The sequence below is a fragment of the Periplaneta americana genome, chromosome 12 (genome assembly GCF_040183065.1).
Source record: "Periplaneta americana isolate PAMFEO1 chromosome 12, P.americana_PAMFEO1_priV1, whole genome shotgun sequence".
Classification (NCBI taxonomy): Eukaryota; Metazoa; Arthropoda; class Insecta; order Blattodea; family Blattidae; genus Periplaneta; species Periplaneta americana.
This window is the reverse complement of record NC_091128.1, coordinates 80,904,866-80,927,751: the sequence shown is the minus strand read 5'-3', so window position 1 is coordinate 80,927,751 and position 22,886 is coordinate 80,904,866. Positions and strand designations below refer to the sequence as shown.

Sequence of the window (22,886 nt, the reverse complement as noted above, 5' to 3'; positions counted from 1 at the left end):
TCTAGAATATTACTGCTTTCCATTGACTAGCTAAAGAAATGTATAAAGGATTCTGAATAATTTCAAGGGAAAAATTGTTCCGCGGCCGGGTATCGATCCCGGGACCTCTGGTTGAACGTACCAGCGCTCCGCCAATTGAGCTACCCGGGAACTCCACCCGCCACCGTCTCAACTTTTCCCTTTATATCCACACAACTCGCGTGGGTTGACGAAGCGCCAGAGATCCACATCGAATGGACACAAACTCTGTGTGACTTGGAATTGTGGTTTTCTGTTAACGTACACAGTGACGTATATATTATGCAAATCTAGTCTACCTGAGGACTAGATTATTATTATTATTATTATTATTATTATTATTATTATTATTATTACAGTGACGTATATATTATGCAAATCTGGTCTACCTGAGGACCAGATTATTATTATTATTATTATTATTATTATTATTATTATTATTATTACAGTGACGTATATATTATGCAAATCTGGTCTACCTGAGGACTAGAGTATTATTATTATTATTATTATTATTATTATTATTATTATTATTATTATTATTATTACAGTGACGTATATATTATGCAAATCTAGTCTACCTGAGGACTAGATTTGCATAATATATACGTCACTGTGTACGTTAACAGAAAACCACAATTCCAAGTCACACAGAGTTTGTGTGCACTCGATGTGGGTCTCTGGCGCTTCGTCAGCCCACGCGAGCTGTGTGGATATAAAGGGAAAAGTTGGGACGGTGTCGGGTGGAGTTCCCGGGTAGCTCAGTTGGCAGAGCGCTGGTACGTTCAACCAGAGGCCCCGGGATCGATACCCGGCCCCGGAACAATTTTTCCCTTGAAATTATTCAAATCTGCTTTACAGGGAGCCTTACCTGAAAGACTAGATTTGCATATAAAGGATTCTGTATAAGCACAAAATGACAAAATGTTAGGAGTGTCCGTAAATAGATCCTGTCCGGTAATTGGTCTCCCTAACCTATAAACATATTGTAAACACATGTTTACTTTGATGTGGACGAGAAACGAACAATTATTATTTATCTGATGTATAAACATAGAGACCTATTTATCAGAAGGCGTTCTTCAACATTGACTGAAATCCCGAAGTTAGTGTTCTTTTTAGAAATTGCAGATCCAATTTTCTGTATCAACAGATTAAATGTGTCTCTACTCATTCTGTAGAATACTTTAAATCTTTCTGCGTATATATTTAATTCTTTGAACAGATTAAAAGGACCACGTTTTTCTAAATTAGCATGCCAAAAAGGATGCACCCAGAATCGTCTCCCATGTTTTCTGTCACTGTCATTTGATATTAGCTAAATTAACTAGACTGAGAACGTCCTCATCCTCCGACGACATGTTGTATGAATGAATCAGTCCAGTGAGTACCAGGTGGTCACTTTACTGTCATGTTGCTATCATAGTTCGTGTTTTTGTCGTATCACTATCATATTAGTGGGCTCTCTGCCTTATTCCTGCATAGACGAAAATATTTTCAATAAAACGAAGAAAATCTACTGACGTTAATCGCCGTCATAAGGAACCCGCATGGCGGCGCTGATCGCTATGATAGCGGTGATGTTAATCCAGTGCCCAGAGCTATAAACAAACCGAGCGGACCATTAAATCACTACTATTACCCTCACAGATGACAGAGCTAAAAAAGACAATATTGTTTTTGCTTATGCTGCGTGCGCACACTTGCTATCACAAGAAATGCAAAGACCAAGGCCACACAGTTTAATCGCGGCTGGCAGGAGGCCGATGCTAGAAGTTAGTCTTGGTAATCACCATCTCTGCGTCCCGGTGCAATTGGATTTATTGTATCTACAATTCCACGCAAGGCCTAATTCCGACTATCTGGTAAGTATTTCAGCCTGTTTATATAGCAGATAATTTATAATATGCCATGTTACAGAAAGGTACTACAAAATGGAAAACTTAATGAAACAAATATTCGTAATAGATTTCTGTCCATGTTATAATTTCAAGCGGTCTTGTCTTTTTTTTTTTAGTTCGGCTTGTAATAGACATTTTAGCTGCGCCCATATCCGAATTGCCCCTTCGAAACGTGCCAAATTTATAATCTGAAAAGGAAACATTATTTTTAATAAAGATAATGTGAAAACCGATCTGCACTTCCATAAACATTTAATATTTACGATTTCTTAAAATTTTATAGCCGTACTGGTGTAAAGTTTGAACTTGAGACAACAGTAGTAGCAGGAGTGTATTGCAGACCTGGCGGGCCCTGGTAACGCCAGAACACATGATTTTCATATAGGCCTACAGCCAATATAATTGCTGATGTTTATTATTAATATTATTAGGTAGTACTTCAGGATCATCTTTAAATTATTTATTATTAAGACTATTAATTGGTACTCGAATTGTATTATTATCGCCAAATTTTCAATTTATAAAAAGTCATATTTTATTAATATTTAAACAATTTCATATTGAGGTGTATTTTCCAGAACTAACAACCCCTATATGAAAATTCGAACCCAAATATATTCTCATGATATTCCATTAGGTTTCCTGCGAAAATTATGATGGATGATAACTACTACCGGTACAACCGAAATCCCAGAGTCAGAACACTTTTTTTGTTTAGAAATACAGTACACCCCTGAGTAGCAGTATCTAGAGGCGTACCAGATGAATGTAACATGAACTCAAAGGTATAGTACATTCAACTTACAAAGAAGCACTAGAAAATGAAAATTAGTGCCGGTAACACTGCGTAACAAATTTTAACTTTTTTTTTTGCTCTGGGCAAGTGATAGGTACATGTTTTCCATATAATTTGAGCCTCCTGAATACGAATATGACAATAAAAAACAGTTGTTGGCTACGGTTTTTTTTAGAAATTTTTGAATATATATCTATTCAAAATAATGCTTTATATAATGACAATGACGTTAAATATTCACTATTCAGAAGAATACAGGTTTCTTTTTCTGCATTTTCTTTTATACTGGAAATCAGGTACATCACGAGCTAAAGTCCAACAATAGTCTGCTAGCATATTGGTACTCCACTGTCCTTGGTATCTTTTTCCATGCTTGAAATTTTTTGCTGAAAGCGCTCACCATGCTCATAACTGAAATCGCCACAATTCTCGGGTAAAAAGACAAGATGGGGTGAAGGAAGTAAATTTTCAGGGACATGTTATCACCAGGCTTCGGTCCTGGGCACAGAAACGCATGAAGTTCAGAACGCACGGACGATAGTGTTGTTGGTCGAGTGAACTGGGAGATGGAGCGCGCCATTATTTCGTGTCTCAACATGTAAACAGTCCGTCATAGTACTGCACAAAATATATTTCACCCTGTACAGATGCAGTATACACAGTACATTACTATTGTAGACAATAAATGTCTACCATTAAAGTTTTAACGTGATTTGTAACCTTCAATCAGGTGTCCCTACGGCGAAGCCTGTTACACGTACCGCAGTCAAGCAGCAATATGCCTACACACAACGGTAATGCACATTACGGACCCACCTGTGCTGTTGCAGTCACCCCACACGGGTTATGACGTCATCTATACTCCGTGTACTTTAAACCTCATACTGGTTACTCTGTGTCCCTAAGCCAAAGCCTGGTTACACCCATAGTTTCATACGCCAAAAGTAAATTTTGCACTAGTTCTTCATAGTTCTCACTTCTACGATTACCCAGAAAATTTAATACAACCTCACTGAATGCAATCCAGGCGACTCTTTTCCTTCCAACAAAGATTCGAAGTGATTGGGCTTCATTATTTTTCCATCTTGTGGTCTTTTTTTTGAGTCACTAATAGCAGGAAATTTTTCCTGGATATGTTTAAATGCTTCAGTTTTATGATTCAACCCTTTAGCAAAATTCTTCATTAACCCTAACTTAATGTGTAAAGGGGGTAAAATTACTTTACTTTGAGGTACAAGGGAGTCATGTAGCCTATAATATTTTTCTTCCCTGGCTCTAGTGATTTTCGTTTTATTTTATTATGCTTATATGGAGCGCTACTGTCCCATTCGCAGAGAAAGCAGCAACATTTTGTGTAGCTGAATTGCATTCCAAGAAGCAATGCTACAACCTTCAAATCCGCACATATAAATAATTCGTACTTCGAATATTATCATTAAAGCACACTTTAAAGAAATACACGTCTTACACAGAATACTAACACCACGGAAATCTCCTGGTAAACTTAGGCGATTTCATACAGCGAACCTGTTTCTCCCCCTCCAAATGGAACCGAAAAGGGCAATAAAACAATTTCCGCTTCTAGGAGTAGTTTTTGTCAGGGTGGTCTATTGCAAAATATAAACTAGAGTAATGTAATTAAACTCATAGTGAAAGAAATATACATTTCAAGTAAAATCAGGTAAAGTCAAGAGAATTCATACCGCAAACCTGCCCCTCCAAATAGACTCGTAAAAGAGCAATAAAATAAGTTCCGTTTCTACAAGTGCTTCTAACATGGTGCCTACTTATACTAATATTGTTTTCACATAATGGCTCGTTACATTATAAAACAAAATGGTTACACACGAAATACGGTGATTTTTTTTTAAATAAAATGCATAGAAAATGAATTACATTATGCGTCTCGAAATCCCGAACTGATGGAACATTTTGTTTGTTATTTTTTAATTCAGGAGGTCGAAAGTAGTAAGAATTGGTTAGTTTTATGTTTGGCGCAAAATGACTGTTGACCAGTGTAATCTGTTCTATGTAACGATAAAGCTGAACATCTGATCTGCTCAAGTTGAATTGCATTACATGAAAAAATCCTGTAATAAAATGGCAATGAATTGTGCTATTGAAACTTTCCGACCTAATGAAATTTTGCAGAAATAATTCTGGTTAAGCTAGGATCGACTTACGTATGTGAACAATTATTTTAAGAAATGAACCACATTAAAAGTATTACACAAAGTGATTATTAATGAGTACTGAACTTAGTAATTACTTTTATATACACTATGATTGAAGAACTTTAGATAAGGGCGCAAGTAGCCATAGTAGCTGAAGCGCCCTTTTTAAACCTCACCAACTATCCACTATGTTGATAGCTATATTGTTGAAAGTGACACATACACAAACTGTAAAAATAAATTTAAAAAACTCATAGCAATTAACTTTTAATATTTAATTATTAGTTCAGAGCCCAAGATTGTAAGATGGCTGAATATTAGCCATCTACACTTCCCCTACCGTCCCATCATATATATTCTAAATATTACTGTACCGTTGTTTCTTCTGTTCTCAGATGTTCCTTAAATCTGTCTTTCAACTGTAAATTGGATTGCGTGACATTCGCTTCACAGTTGAGGAAATACTCTACGTCCAACCTGTGGCCTTGTCTGTTTCGAAATTTGTTACGGTTCTTTGTTCTATCCTGGTCTCCTAAGGTAGCCGAGTGGTCAGACCTTCAGTTTGTTACGTAGGCGGTCTGGATTCGAGTCCCGATCAGGTCTGGGATTTTCTATTGAAAAATTCATAATGACACTTGTGGAAAAACAAGGTCGCAATTGGAGTTTTTCTCGGGGTTCTCCCATTTCCCCATATTGGGCATCTACATCATTCCTTCAACATTTCTCCACTCTGTCATCATTCCTCAGCATTCCCCAAAGGCCGGCTAGCGATGCAAGGGTGATGGCCTAGGGACGAATGGGATGGCCTGCTCGAAACCTGGATACGCAGCGAACCTTAGTGTAGTCAGCCCGTGAGAGTTTGAGAATGCTCCTGGCTTGAGGGTTAGCGCAATAGATCATGAAAGGTCGTATTGCCCCCCTCTCGTGACTCAATAGAATTTGTGTTTGCATATTTTTGTTTACGGAGGAGGGATTCGAAGGCTTGCACTGCAGCCTGGGGTTATTGTGCTTTCCCTTTCTGTTCTGCGAATGATTTTGTCGTCTAACGGCCGCGCTCTTGTACGAATATTGCACACTGCACCGTGAAATTAACCAGGCTATGGATGATGATGATATGTGAATTAATGATGGAGAAATGAGTCCGAGGTTGAGGGAAAACTTCGGAAAAACTGCAACCAGCATTTGAATCCGGGACCCCTTATTTCACGGTCAGCCATGCTAACCTTTACTGTACAGCGGTGGACTACTTGCGTATTCAGAATATTTCTCTGCTTTTTATAATATACGGCTCAGTCGGTTAAGGCGCTTGCCTACCGGTCTGAAGTTGCGTTCGGGAGCAGGTTCGTTCCCCGCTTGGGCTGATTATCTTGTTGGGTTTATCCCGAGGTTTTCCAATCTATGGCGAATCCTCGGCCTCATCTCGCCAAATATCTCGCTATTACCAATCTCATCGACTCTAAATAACCTAGTAGTTGATACAGCGTCGTTAAATAACCAATTAAAATATTTTTTTTTCTGTTTTATTGATTTCTTTCTCTGCCAACATGTTTGCTTTTTCATTGACAGACTTGTTGTAAACACAAGAGATTGTTTGACTGAATGTGGATATCGGTATTATTTCAGAGTAACACCAATGTATTCTGTACCCGCTATATAATTACATAGTTTTTACGATTACAGCTGCTTTGGGTCTTAATTGGCTTTTTATTGCTACTTCAAACAGATGCTCACATTTATGCAAAAAAAAAAAAAAAAATCTGTGTCCAGTCAACTGTTCGAGGACAGGTCTGAACCTCAGAAGTGATACCCACAAGGCATCACTCATGGGGCAACTAAGCCATGAGATAATGGGGTAGGGTGGCCAGTTCCTTTCCCCCTTCATTGCATACATCGCCTAATAGTTAGACCAGCCGTCGGCAAATTTGTCTTCACGATGACATCACCGGACGCAAGTCTCAATACGTAAGATGTAATATCAATCTAGGAGTATGGAGCACTCCGGATCCCAGTGGCGGACTCTCAATACAAGCATCTGACGCACGAGTAGACTATACAATATTGATTTACTGTCCTACAACAACCTAGGAAAATATGTCACAAATTGCCACTCTTAATACAACTCGTAAATTTTCGTCTGCTAGTCACGATCTTTGTTTAGGTATTACAAGTTTTCGTTCAGAAAAGAAGTGTTCCGAAATAATAAGTTTTCACATGTACCATGTTCATAGCGTTTTAGCTCGTTGCTGGTTCTGACGGTAATGTGGGCAACGATATTGAATTCTTCTGCAATCCTTTCCTACGTCTCATCATTTTCCTTTATTTTAAATCCATCTGTCTCCTTGCACTCTGCAATGTCTTCATATTTAGTTGCTAAATCAATTAGCAAAGATTTTTATACTGCCGAAAAATTTGAGCTACAATTTCCCTTCCATTTTCTTGGTCACTGTTATGGATGGAATTGTGGAAGAAAACAAAAGGAACGCGAAACTAGGTGCGTTCATGAAAACAAATTCTCGGTCACGGTCTTATAGATTAGTACTTTTCCTCTTTCCCTCGAGCGTTCTAGTGGTGTTAGCTAACTCTCTGACGAAAAGACTTAGCGAAACGCATTAGTCGCAAGAACAAGTTAAAATTTTAACCTAAGTCAATAAACTTAGAGTTAATATATAGGCCTATTTAACCCCTGTTGATGAAACCGGACATTAGATTCTTCCCTCAACTTTAAGACCAGGTGATACGGCGAATCCTAGATGTCACCTCTTCATGAAAAATTCCCGGTCGTCTGTGTATCTGGTGGGCTTCTTACCACAGTGAGAGTAAGTTCTAGTTTACTACATAAAATTGATGAGCAACTATTAAGTTAATGTGTAATTATTAATTACCTTGATATATAATTAAATTGATGTGCAATGACAATAATTAAGGCAGGGGTTCCCAACCAGTGTGTCGCGACACACTGGTGTGTTGCGCAGTCCCTTGGAGTGTGTCGCGAAATTTTGGAAGTGAAAAATGAATTTTTATTTACAACGAAGTATTTGATATGGTATACTTTATTTTGAGACAGACTTTATCAATGAATCGTGAACACCTGCAACAATGCTTAGTGATGAATTCATTGACTCTTCCTACATAGTAATAAACAATAGAATCGCCAGAACATATTGATCAGTTTCAGTGTGTGTGTGTGTGTGTGTGTGTGTGTGTGTGTGTGTGTGTGTATGTATATATATATATATATATATATATATATATATATATATATATATATATATATCATATGAGCGATTGACAGTGCGACTGTTTTATCATGGACAAATTTTTAATTCGAAAAAGACAATCTGTATCAAGTTCTCGGCTAGAATTAGATGACAGCAATGCTAATTTAAATAATGTGCACGAAAATTCATTTCAGGGTTCAAAGAAACGTAATGCATTTCGTAAATATAGTGATGAATACTTGCAATATGGTTTTAAGTGGCGTGGGAGATGAATATAAACAAAATCCCGAGTGTTTTACATGCGAAAACGTTTTGTCAGATCAGTCAATGGTGCCGAATAAACTAAAAATACATTTAGAACTGCCATTTTCGACGTCATACTTATGTGAATCAGCATTTTCTACCATGGAAATAGTGAAATTGAAACAAAGACACAGACTCCTGCATGTTGAAGATGATTTACGCGTCCTGTAAAACATAATTTAAATAATGTGCACGAAAATTCATTTCAGGGTTCAAGGCGCTTGCCTGCCGGCCTGAAGTTGCGTTCGGGAGCAGGTTCGTTCCCCGCTTGGGCTGATTACCTTGTTGGGTTTATCCCGAGGTTTTCCTATCTATGGCGAATCCTCGGCCTCATCTCGCCATATATCTCGCTATTACCAATCTCATCGACTCTAAATAACCTAGTAGTTGATACGGCGTCGTTAAATAACCAATTAATATAAAAATTGTTTCTGTTTTCTTGATTTCTTTCTCTGCCAACATGTTTGCTTTTTCATTGACGTATAGAGAAATAATTCTGTGCAACCCACCAAGCGCAGATTTCACATTAATTTTTAAAAAAACGATAGGTAGTAAAAATCTTTTATCGGACTTCCAACATAGGTTGAAATTTTTGACACATACAGTTTTTTTTTTTTTCTAATTCCAGTATCCCGCTCAAGTTACTGCTCGTCTTTTTAGACTTTTCGATTGCGTGTTAACATCGACCTATCTAAAACAGTGGATGTCCGACACTACATAGAAGTTATCAGTGCTTTCTTTTCTGGCGGAAGGCGCTGGAATGACGTTCCGACACTTTTTCTTGCATTTTTCATCATGCAAGCGAAATATGTGTGAATAAATATGTTTTCAATATAATTTTTCTTTGAATTCCGCCTAGGCCTTGAAAATCTTAGTAGTACGAAAAGGAGGATAAAAAAGACGAAATTCCCGCACAGTGAACAGTAATCATCTTCCCGTTCGCTATAGGATAATCTACACAGAGTTCCACTATCTTTTTATCCAGAAGAAAATCACTAGTTGTTGTTATTATATTACTATTAATAAAAACAAATAAGCGTGTCGCGACATCGTGGGCGTTCAGTAAAGTGTGTCGTCAGTCAAAAAATGTTGGGAACCACTGAATTAAGGTAATATGCAGATAAATCGATGTGTAATTAAGTTAATATGTAAGATAATTATTAAGTTTCACATGTAAATAATGACGTTAACATGTGCTTATATGAAAATAATTTAGTTGACATAAGTTGAAAGATGATAAACCTCACTTGTATGGATTTTAGCGTCGAACCTGTTTTCGAGGTTGTAATGACAGACTTAAGGTAGAATTATGTTTATTTTAATTAATTACGTTTAATTTAAATTATGCTCCCTTTAATTTAGGTTGCATCTTTAACTTAGTATGTTTTTTTTTTTAATTTCGGATTTCATATCCGAATATTATTACTAAATAAATAAGTAAATAAATTACTACATAATACAATGTTTCTGTGCAATGACGACTTTTAAATCGATGGTGTTTGGGTGAAGGAAGTTGTCATCTTTTCTGCAAATGAAATTTTGTTCCCAAGTGAGTATGGAAAAAAACAAAGCAATATTAGCGTTTAATGCTTTTAATGTGTAGAAAATTATTGCAGTAAAGTTCGAAGTTTAATTTTTATTCATCTCAAAACTCATTTTTATGACTTATCTTTCTTTACCCAAGATATCATCGAAATAATTCTGGTTATCAGTTACAATAGCGGCTGGTCAGCTACTAAACATAGCGATATAGCGTGTTTCGAATTCCAATTACTAAAATGTTCTAGCGTAGCTTAAATCCTGGTGAGTTACGTATGCCTATTGCAAACACATAAATTCTGGCACCCAATTCTGCAGTGCTTGGGAAAAGTGACATAGTTTTCACAAACCTTTTTTGATAATTTATTAACAACTTACACTGGTTTATGTCGATTTGATTTTTTTTTCTGTATGAATTATTGTAATGGGAGGAATACCTATGTATTTTTTTCCAAGCGAACAGATGTTCCGTAAGTTGTCAATAAATTATCAAAAAAAGGTTTGTGGAAACTGACTTACGTCACTTTTCCCGAGCACTACAGAATTGTTCTTCGTGTTCTCTCCTTGATACGTTGCTTACTACCAAACTACATTCAATAATTTTCGACGTGTCACGATTATCAGGGAACTCAGCTGGATTTAGACGAGTGTAAACAATGCAGTGTATTAATGTCTAAGTAAGGAGTCCTGAACTTCGTTCTCTCTCAATCATGTTTATCAGTTAACGCTCACTCAAACTATGACCGAGGATGAGACAACCATATTCTTTACAAGCCGTATCATCTTTTTCTTCTTCAAGGTCATAAGCGGAGAGAGAACGGTTTCCTTCGGGGGGGGGGGGGGCAAAGCAAAACCATAGAAACCCCATATAACGTGGTTATGGGGAACATCATTTACCTCCTCCCATGCTTATAGCTTGACCGTGGTACAGTATATCGGAATATGATGTAATAAAGGTATTTTCGAGGGCATATTTCTTATAGTGTTACATCCATATCCGCGATGTTTCGGACAGAGTTGTGTAGGCTTGAACTGTAGGTCTAATACAAATAATAATAGGCCATAACGTAAAACAATTCCCCCCCCTCTTTTTGTCTCTCGTACAGAAACACATGCATACATAAACTTTTTATATGAAGTTTACCTTCCTGAAGATATCATCTGAAATGTATTTTATTTAAACTCGTCTTTGAGTTTAAAAATTATACAGGGATCAATTTTCCTTCTTTCTGCATTGTTGTGTAGTATGTTATTCATATTTCTCCAAGTGGTGGCCTGAACACCTGCAGCAGGTTGCCATACGTACGACTATAGTCGTACGCATACGACTATTTCGACTAATTGTACGAGGTTCGACCGCACTACATGTCGTACGCAATTTTGTACGACTATTTCACTGAAGATACAAAATTATTACGAGTTACAGCTCGCAAGGCCACCGGCCGCAATTATTATAAGACTTGACCCTTATCTAAGCAAGAAATGAAGAAAGCAGAAAGCTCACGCAAGCAAATTACTTTGGAGCTTATAATATTGGTTTATAATTAAAATAAAATTAATGTTTAATTCGCCCCTTTTAGACAAGCTTTCTTCATTCAATATATCCTTCACTAATATGAAAGGAACATATTTTAAGAATGGGGAAAATACTTTGAAAATCGATATGGTGACTATGATTGTCATTCAAGTCATAATTTGCCATCTTGAGCTCTAGGTTTCATGTATACCAAAGTAATACCAGTTTAAATTAACTTCCCTTCTATGTTCGATAAAGTAGTTTATGAATGAAATAGTACCGCAATAGGTTAAGAAATCTAAACGCGGGACATTATAGCAGTGTCGGTTTTGATTCGACTGCAGTGAATTAATTTTATATATTTATCAGCTGTCGTAATATCATCCGCCCCGTCGGCCAAAGATCAAATTTCTTCTGATTAAAATATAACAATGTTGTTTCTGAAGAACGTCATCTTGCACGCTTTACGGCGATGACATTTCTGATGATGAAGGAATGGGTGGTGATTTGTTTGAATGTCGAATGACATTGTGGATGTGAACAATAAATAATTATTAGTAGTATTCTTAACTGAGACTGAAATTTTGTAGTAGAATTATATGATTTTACGACGCTTAACATATACGATAGTTATCTAGCGTCTGATTCAGATTAAGATGATAAAGCCAACGAAATAAATCCACGGTCCAGCGCCGGAAGTTACTCCGCATTTTCTCTTAATGGTTGAGAGAAAATCCCATAAAATACTTTAACCAGGTACCTTGTCCAAATCAGGATTTGAACCACTGTTAACTAATACTCTACAACGAAGTGTGCTTAAATGCGACAGGCTCATGTCAGTAGATTTACTGGCATGTAAAAGAACTCCTGCGGGACAAAATTCCGGCACATCCGGCGACGCTGATATAACCTCTGCAATTGCGAGCGTCGTTAAATAAAACATAACATTTAACACAATTAAGTGAGAGATGTATGACTATTTTATGTTGAAGTACGACAATTTTCATGAGTTGGTACGACGATTTCGTTTCCTTTATCTGGCAACCCTGACCTGCAGACTTCTAACACATGGGTAATGGCTGTTACAAAAGAAACATTACAGTGCTTCCATTTCTCAGATGAGATATAGCAATTCTTATACATTAAGAAATTTAAAATAAATATTATAGTCAAGACACATGATCCGAATACATTAATTCATCAATTTAAGCACAGAAACTTAATCACAAACAAAAGTAACAAATATCTTTTGAATTCAATATTTTCTAATGTTAATAGGAAAAAAAAAAGTTCAGACAAGTTTGGAGAGGCAGTGCCCTCATGCTCCCGCATAACTCCGCCTATATTCAAGGTCCGTTACGATCATGGAATTTGGAAGTCGTCTACACCTCTTCTTCTCCGGCGCCCCACATCTCTATGTCGAACAGGGCCGGCAATTTCTATATGATGTAGGCCAGCGTTGTCAGACACAGCCTAAACGGAGCGGAGCGCTCCACTATAACTCGGTGCGTACTCCGGTGCTTCCACAGACATAAGCAAGTTCACGCTCCGACTGGACGTCTCTAGCACCACAACCGGTTTCGGAGCTTACAACTCTGACACTACTGATGTAGGCTGTCAAGCGGGCAGAAATCGGGTATGCCTTGAGTTAGAGGGGCAAGTACTGGGCAGGCGTTGCTGTTCATAAGGCAAGAGGATTTCAGTGGCGGCCACTCAGTCGCTATCTCCTAATGCAGCGATTCTTAACCTGGGATCGGTGAAAGTCATATAAAAATTAACATGTATAGTCACTACACTATTTTAACGTAAAGAGCAGAAGCGTATCTACAAATTGTCACTCTTTTTACATTTTCATAGTTTTCACCGGATTTTGTAAAGGGATCCGTGATTCAAGAAAGGTAAGAACTGTCGTGGTTGGATTGACAAGAATACTTTATTACTTTATTTCAATATATATTTTAATTATACATCTTGATTACACAATTTTTAACACTATATCACTTCGGAAAACGTATTATGTGTATTTCACGTGTTAAATTTTATATTACCTTGTTAACATGTTTCGGCCTGCTATTGGCTATTTTCAGAACTGGTTGTTGCTGGTCTTGGCGCCTTTTGTTTTGTTTCCTTTGGGGGTGTGTTTGTGTAGTGTAATATGGAGTCAAAGAACACATCACAGCCTTAACAAAATTACAAAACACTTCCACATATGCTGAACACATCACAAATGCTAACCACACCTACATAGACATCAACACAGACATGGAAATTCTACACATCCAACCAAAAGCGAGAAACTAAACACACTAGAACAATAATACGAAATATACAAACACACAAAAACACATCCAAATGAAATTCTCAACACACAACTCAATTTCAGAACACACACACATACTCATTGACTCCACATTACAGTACACAAACGCACCCCCACAAGAAACAAAACAAAAAGCGCCAAGACCAGAAACAACCAGTTCTGACATTGGCGGCCCGGATGGCTCAAGCGGTAGGGGCACGGCATATATCTATCGCTTGGTCCGAAGGGTTGTGGGTTCGAGTCCCGCCTCTGGCGTGGGTGTTGTCCACGTAGGCTACTAGTTTAAGAAAGCGGAAAACAGAAAAAAGAGAAGAAGAAAAAGATGGCCAATAGCAGGCCGAAACATGTTAACGAGGTAATATAAAATTTAACACGTGAAAGACACCTAATACGATTTCCGAAGAAATATATTTTCAAATTATATAGGTGTATTTATAGTATATTTACGTTATCTACACAACAAAATGTTTTGACAAATAGTAATTAATTGCTTCATTTCAATTTTTCTCTTCAAATTATATATGTAGGCCTTATGTCTATTAATTTCATTGAAGTTGAACGGAAATGTTTGAAAACAGATTTATTATCCCCTTGTAAGGTCGTAATTATTTGGTGTTTGCTGTTTTTACAATTGTGCAAATTTAATTTATTGTGTATCCGCAAAAACAATTGAGTCCACTGCAAGAATGATGGATGTCATTTGGAATACATTTTGCAGGAGAAGCAATTGAAAGTTTGAAATGCTTAGCGCTCAAAGCTTAACTGTGATTTTCCGATCATTACTGGACAATGACTATCAGTGTTAATGCCATATAACTATCTATGTACATTCTATATGTCTTAAGCTATGCATTGACAGTCTTGGTTCATTTTCGACAAGAAAGTGACATCCATCATTCTTGCAGTGGACTCAATTTGTCATAGGCAGGGCTGCCGACAGGATTTGTGGGCCCCTGTGCATTATTGTGCTCGGGCCCCGTTGAAAAAAAAGTTAAAAAATGACAAGTTACCAATTTTTCTGACCATAATAATTATTTGCAAAATAAATAAAAGATAACCCCATACACAGATACGAATCTAAAAATATACACTTTTGTTGCAATGAAATATATTATATTCACACGCTTCTTTTTCGGTAGGGCCTACATAGTATGTTTCGTGACGAAACTTTCGTCTTTTCGTTGTCGTTTGTTTCATTTCGTTTTAATAAAACATTATTCTTAAACAGCTGTAATTTCTGACTTGCAGGCCAACATCAACAAACAACTCTCCTTGACTTCATTGATGAAAAATCATCAATTATATCATCAAAATTTAAACACCTAGCAAGATCGCTCTCCAGACTAAGGAGGCCAAGTTACTCAGTCTCTCTTGACGCATTGTTACTCTGAATACATTTTTATTTCCTTCATTTTGTTTGAAGTTGGTGTGAAATTGAGCGTTGCTTGTGAAGGTGCAGAAAATGAACCAATCTCGAGCCCGTCTGTTCAGGTTGTCAAAAATGAAGACAGTTTATGCCTAGAAGTGAATACTGATGGTTGTGGCTGTTTAGAAATGATAACAGTAGTATTGAATCAGAACAAGCAAACAATAGTAAAAATGAAGTGTTAATATGTGCAAGTGAAACAAATTTACACACCATTTCCTAACTCTGAGTTATGGCAAGTAACATGTGACCTTAGAAAACTAAAAATGGCAGACAAATTGTAAATGTCATTGAATATGTTGTTCGAAAAAGTATTCCCAACCTGCCTAATAACTTTCTAATTGACGGAACAAGAGCCTTTCCTGCATTATTTTCAAAACTCAGGAACGGAGAATGTGTTCCCTGAGACTGGCTAATGTGGAGTGAAACATATCAGTCACTATACTATTTGTTTCACTCCACACTAGCCAGTCTCCATTCTTGAGTTTTGAAAATACTGTAATACTGTTTTTGGAAATGCTCTTGTTTTCGAACAACACATTCAATGACACAATTTGTCTGCTACTTTTTAGTTTTACAAGGTCGCTCAATTTCACACCAACGCCAAACAAAGTTCTACTCCCTTTCTTAATATCTATCAATTTTTCTGTCTCTCCTTGCGCTTCTCAGCTCCTGACTTATGCTTCTACTTGTCCATTGTCCATTGGTAACACTAATGAGCAGAATTTAGTAGAAAATGATAACGAAAAGACGAAAGTTTCGTCACGAAACTACTATGTAGGCCCTACTGAAAAGGAAACGTAATCCTCCGGCTTGGATTTGGGAGAGTCCACTAGCATAGCATATTGCGGTGGACTGGCAGGGGTTGGTAGTTAAGAGGACAAGCCAATTGAACGTGTTCGGTACGACGGGAATATATTTCAGGCAAATCCCGGAAGCGTCAAGTGTCGTGTCGATGATTGTTAATGTGGGAAACCGATATTCTATTATATAAAAGTTAAACATTTACATCTACTATTGTTGGTTAATATGTCAGATTCATGTAACAAATATTCTTACAAAATTTTATAGTCCCGGTATGTATCTGTGAATAATTATTCATGATAATAAAAAGTAATCAGACTCACTTAATCTGACGGGCCCTTACTGCTCACGGGCCCATATGCACTTGCCCCCTTTGCCCCCCCTCTTCTCAGCGGCCCTGGTCATAGGCTTATAATGTGTACGTGGTAAATTTTCTGTGAGTTCTTCAATACAATGAAATGGATCAAATTTCTTTTTGTCAAGTGATTTCGACCGTAAATTAAGATTCTTTACAAATCCTTTTGGTAACAAATAGTACAAGCACCATTTTCATTTGTATTTAACTATTACTAGAGCACCATGGTGGTAATAGTTTGAATAACCATCTGAAATTATTTATACGCAATTATTCCTGTCATTGTTACACTATATACTTGTATTTTTGTCATTATTTGGATGGTACCCACTGATTGAATAAAATTATTGTTGTTTTCGATTTTATAAGAATTTGGTTTTTCGAATGATAGTCGCAAACAAGTTTCACCCAAAAGTCATGCCTTCAAAAAGTTTACATTTGATCGCTGCTGAGTATACAACAATATTCTCCAGCCAGGTAGTACGCCAAGGAATCGAAGGTCGTTCATTCGCTATTCCTTTGGCATCGCTGTATTACACTAGCTAACTAGAGTCGTGACGTAAGTTCAGAGCGAGATAATTCTCCACTTAGCATACCTGAGCGTTTTGTATTGACATTGACATAGGATAAACCTCCGTGCCTTGCCTCAGGATTCGAACACGCTACCGTGACTTCAGCTGTTGTCAAGTTCAAGTGCCACCATTGATAATGACAATAATATCAGTCGATAATGGCGGCCAAGCACTTCATATTCTCGCTCATTATCGCATCACTGTTTTTGAACTAAAGCTCTCGCTAGCGCGAGGTAGTGCGGTATAGTCATGGTGGGTATAGTGATGGGCGAAGTTGTTCTTTTCCCAGAACAGTTCCGAAATAACAGTTATAAGTTGAGATGTGTCGGAATCGTTCACTGATGCGAGCTATCTCTTTGACTCTCGCTCAATTTGAGGAGACGTTCAAAAGAGCGGTACAGTACTCTTCCTCTTCCCCAAGCAGCTCGCACATACGTTGGAGCACTCATCCAGTGTTGCCAACACCTAATTTGTATCCCCGTCAGTCTAACACCTAGAAATCCGTCAGAATCCGTCGAAATTAAATAAAAATAATAAGACCGATTCACTGTATCTATATACAAATAAAAAGTAAATTTCAATATGGCTTACTTATTAATCTTGATTAAAATACAAATAACATGGTACGGCACGGGCAGGGCCGTTCAGATAAAAAGTAAAATCCTCCAAAAATTAAACAATTAAAAATAACAGCAGCTAAAAAGTCAAAAGGTGATGGAAATCGCAATTTTCACCAGAAAATCCGTCACCCGTCAAAGCCATTCTTTTCTCGTTTGCTACGTTGAAATTCCGTCAATTCTGACGGAATTTCCGTCCAGTTGGCAACACTGCACTCATCGCTCGGAGTCCTCTTAAAATACGTTATCGCCATGACATAGCATACATGCTTCACAATAGATAATAGATCACATTCCATGCACATTGGAATCGGTTTGGAAATTTGCTGTGTATTTTTTATTTTATATATTAGTAGGTTATTTTACGACGCTTCAACATCATAGGTTATTTAGCGTCTGAATGAGATGAAGGTGATAATGCCAGTGAAATGAGTCCGGGGCCCAGCACCGAAAGTTACCCAGCATTTGCTCGTATTGGGTTGAGTGAAGACCCCGGAAAAACCTCAACCAGGTAACTTGCCCCGACCAGGAATCGAACCCGGGCCACCTGGGGCCTGTTTCACAATGTTTACAATCTTTGCAAATTGTAAACTTTTCTTGTAAATTGTAAACTTCTGTTTCACAATCTTTGTTTGTAATGTTGAACTTTACAAAGGAAATCAAATCTTTACAAATTAAATTTTGCTCACTTTACAAGTATTCTGTTTCACAATAAAGGGTAATTTTACAAACGTGTAAACTTTACTTGTAAAATTAGCACATTTTCTACAATACCTCTGAGATGTGTAAAGTTTCATATTGCAACAAATTATGAATAATTACAATAAAGAAATATTTATTAAGTTAATTTTTCAGTAACTGGATAATAAACTAAAGCAGTTTTGATGTTATTAAGGAGTTCTAATGACTCAGACGAAGATATTGAATTTAGGCCTAATCAAATGAAGACGTAGGCTATATGTAAAATTCTCCGGGCAAGAATTAATAACACGTTCGTATCATTGTATGAATTTAATGAAAGGTCCCGCGCTATACTTCAGAATACCGCGTAAGTATTTATATACGAACACTGAATTTAATAAATACTCGCACTTAAAAAAGAAGTCCCCTGCACCAAAAATAAATAATTCAATAATGTAATAACGACATTACTTACGCGGTATTCTGAAGTCGTTTCGAGTCCCGTTTCGCCGGAATCTCTCCTACAAGATATGGGGACATTACATCCAACATGGAAAAGTGGTGCCCTAACCTCAACGCGAGAATGTATTGTTTTGCTTTTGTTGCATACTAGGTGCCAGTTCCGTGCGTTAGCAGATAAGCACGGAATTTCTAAGATATCAGTGTGCAAAAGTGCCCACAGGGTAGTTGATGTTGTGAAAAGAGTTAAATTCGGGGCAGGTTTTTGATCATCAAAATATTATTTACTATAGCACAGAATTTTTATGCTGCTGCTGGGATCACTAATGTTTGTGAGGTTATGTATGCAACATTAATAAATACTGATGGATCAACACAAAAAATGAACCTGATTTTGTAGTTAGACATCGTAATTATTTTATCAGTTGTATATTTGTACGTGGACCAAATCGTTATTTATTTGATTGAATTTGGAGCTAACTTTGGTCATTTAAGTAATAGACGTATTGGTATACTCGACCAATCACATCACATGAAACTCCATTGTCGCCAATATATACAAATCTAAATACTTTTAATTTTCTTTGACAATACTTTATATTTTCTGTTAATGAAATATGAATCAGCAAGCTTAGAATAATCTATTTTAGTACAAAATATAAACATATGTATTGATAGTAGTAGAAATACAGCGACTTTAGCTCTGCTCCTGAGCGATTTTTGTAAACTGTCGTTGGCGATATTGTGTAACCAATAATGCGTATTTGTAAATTTCTTTAGCTGATTTTGTAAAGTTTGAATTAATAAGATAGCATTGTGAAACACAATTTATAAGCATTTGTAATCTTTTACTTGTTATTTGTAAATTGTTAATTTGTAATTTGTAAGGATTTTGAAACGGGCCCCTAGTTTCACTGCCACACGCGCTAATCGTTACTCCACAGGTGTGGACACTTGCTGTGTATGCGGATAGAAGCTTTATGCTTCATGTTTATTAGATAAACAGCTGTTGAATACAAGGTCGGAATGCAACACTAATTGGTACATAAAGCCATGAAGATACGGTAACCAACTCAAAAATTTAACATGTCATTTAAAACGTGTAGTATGTATTTTTTTTCTCCGTGTTACGTAGTAAAAAAACTAAAATCATTCATTTTTATTTTTACTTTTCTCAATGCTTAGTTATAATAATAATTACATCATAATGTCATAAATAATAAAAATACATAACTACTGTAGTGAAACCTGAAATCCCCACACTGTCTGCGTAAAATGTTAGAAACGCATCTGTACCAAAATGTAATAATTTAAACTTCGCATCGCACCTCGCTCTGTGTCTTTACTTAAGATCACACTACAAGAATTACAATTTCCATGCCTCCTGATCCATCCACGTGAGAATTCCAAGTTCCAACTTATTCCAAGTACAAAATAAATAACAATGAGAACAGTGTAACTGTAGCCGGAGCTGTCATTGGTTCAACGGAATGTGTTCCGACTGTTCTCTGTTGTCTCGGAGTCTGAACATGCCTTGCGCAACGCAGTACTGCGGGCCCGCCACAGCTGGACAAGTGAGCAGCTTGGAGTCGGAACAGTGTTATTTCGGAACAGGAGGTTCCGACCTACTGTTCATTTTTGCAACAGTTTCGAGACCGGAACAGTTCCAAAATAACTGTTGTGCTATTTTTTACCCATCTCTAGTGCAGTAATAGGAGCGGACAGCATAACATAGCGGAGCATAGCTTTGTACGGCTGACCCCGAATTGATTTCAAAACATACGTGTTGATTCCCAATAGCTGTCACCGTATTTATCCGATAGCGTATGTGTTGATTACCATTAGCTGTCACCTTGTTTCTCCCGTAGAGTACGTGTTGATTCCTGTCAATTAACAACAGTGCCATAACATCTCTTCCCATTTTACACAGACTTAGGACTGTCTACTTGCAGTAGGTAATGGTTAAAGATGTTTGGCTTTTGTTATTCTCATAATGTACATGCAAAGTTGCAATTGCCAAGCATAAGTAATAAATTTACGTAGATGGAACTTGTAGTAGATTTTTTTAAGATACTCATACCGTGTAATAGTAAGCCCTATAGGCTAATGAAATAGCTTTTACATTTGTTCTTTTATGTAGTTTTGTTTGTCCCGCATTTCTTGGGAGTAGTTTTCTTCTCGCTTCTCATTTTAACGTAAGTTTGAACACCCTCTGTCTGCCAAGGTGGAATATGTTGGGATGGGAAGAGTAAAATTGAGCGTTCAATTTAGAGTGGAATGCCTCACAGCGGTTAGTAGTCTGTTCAGAACTACTATTAAAGTCGGCCCGAAAGTGAGCAAAATCAACACGGATGTTATTGTTCGGCGAACTTATCGGAAGCGGGAATCAAGTCATCCACTCTTATATCGCAGGAGGATGCAAAACGTCAGCGGCGCTTTGTACGGATTGCTGCAGACTGGAGCGATCACTCTCGAACAGCGATAAGAAAACCTTCACTTGCTTTCCCTCGCATGCCAATTTTCCGGTCGGTACTTTAAGTATTTAATCACAGAGAAATGGCAGAACTTGATAAAGAAATTGGCCAGTGGAAGTTTTAAATTAACTGCTGTACTTAAAAATTCAGCAACTGGTAAGGCTAAATGGGATACATTTTCAGATATACACATATTAGATCCTGTACGTTAGTAAATTTTCTCTATTATTTGAGTTTACAAGTGTCTATTCCATATTTCAACATTCTGCTGACTTTTACATGTTTATTTATTTACTTCGTCAATATCACTGATAAACAAGTGGTAGATATCTGACGTGATGTTTACTATTTGTAATGCAGTTTTTCATGCTGATTTCAAATCTGAAAACCGTTTTGCTCTATCACGTCAGGTTTTAAAATTATCGACGAAAATGTATTTTTACATGGAACACTGTCGATTTTTTTTTTTTGTAATTTTTCGTTATTTTTAATGTAATGCTGAAAAATTTCGTCGTTTGTGTTCTGTTGCATTAATATATTTTCATTTGTTTGTTTTTTACTTATTTTCATTGACAATGACAGTGGACGGTGAATATTACGGCATCCATAGGTTGTAGAAATTCACCAGAAGTGTTTTTCTACGTGTGGGGCTATGTAATAGACAAATCCCATTGGAAGACTTTTACGCCGTTTTCGAAGAAAGCACATGAACTATACTTTGATTCGAAGGTGGATAGTAGTAAGTCGTAGGCACCACGGTTCATCTGTTCGACTGTGCATGCAACTTGCGCGGTTGGTGAAGTAAGGAAAAGAACAACCATCTGGTATTTGGAGTTCCTATGATATGCCGTGAATGAAGCAACCATATCACAGACTGTTATTTCTGTTTGGCAAACGTCACTTCTCCTCCAAAACTCGTGCAACTGTAAAGTAACCTGACGTTTCTTTAGTTTCTAAACCAATTCCACATGATCCCGTCACTTGTCCAATACCAACAGCATCTGCAGAATACACAGTTACTGAAGAAACGTAAGAAGAACGTCGTCTTTCATCTCCTGCTAACGACTCAGACTCTGATTACTACCAACCTGGAGAAGATATTCATTTGATGAATAATGTTAAACTCATATTATATGCCATGTGGCGCATTTGCACCATTTTCTTAGCTAAAGCCATGTTCATTATTACTCCATGTAGCAATAAATGTTCTACTGAAATTCCTGTCTGTGAGTTGTTAAACATAATGGTTGATGTTGTATATCTCAAAAACGGTGGGTAATAGAGACAAATGGTTTGCACATTCGGAATCAGCATGTTCCATTTGTCTTAGAACGCTTGTTGGATACCAAGATATCGACCGAATGTGTTTTTTTGTTATTCAGTGTATTCTGAGTACGGTGCTTTAATATTGCACATAAAGACCATTTATGTTATCTGGTTTAAAAGAATGAATTAAATATAATGTAAAGCATGGGGTAAATTTCAATTCGTGGACTGAATTTAATTGCTTTGTTCTACTTTAAAATGGCGATAACATTTGAGGTTCATATTGACTTCGATTTTTCACTATAATAATAATTTCTCTTGGATGAAAATGTAACCTACCATTACATTGCGGGACCGAATTTAATAGTTTTGCTCTAGTTTAAAATGGCGATAACATTTGAGGTTCATATTGACTTCGATTTTTCACTATAATAATAATTTCTCTTG

At 37.0% G+C, this 22,886-nt stretch overlaps 1 protein-coding gene across 2 annotated transcripts in view; it reads left to right on the top strand.

The window, feature by feature from the left end:
• Positions 1-1,734: 1,734 nt before the first annotated feature.
• Positions 1,735-22,886, top strand: part of LOC138710606 (retinol dehydrogenase 13-like) — a 160,296-nt gene continuing 139,144 nt past the window's right edge. For both annotated transcript variants that reach the window (XM_069841611.1, XM_069841610.1), the window contains exon 1: positions 1,735-1,883. In XM_069841611.1, the coding sequence (XP_069697712.1) occupies positions 1,737-1,883 (147 nt within the window). In that variant the 5' untranslated portion in view covers positions 1,735-1,736. The remainder of the gene's footprint in view (positions 1,884-22,886) is intronic.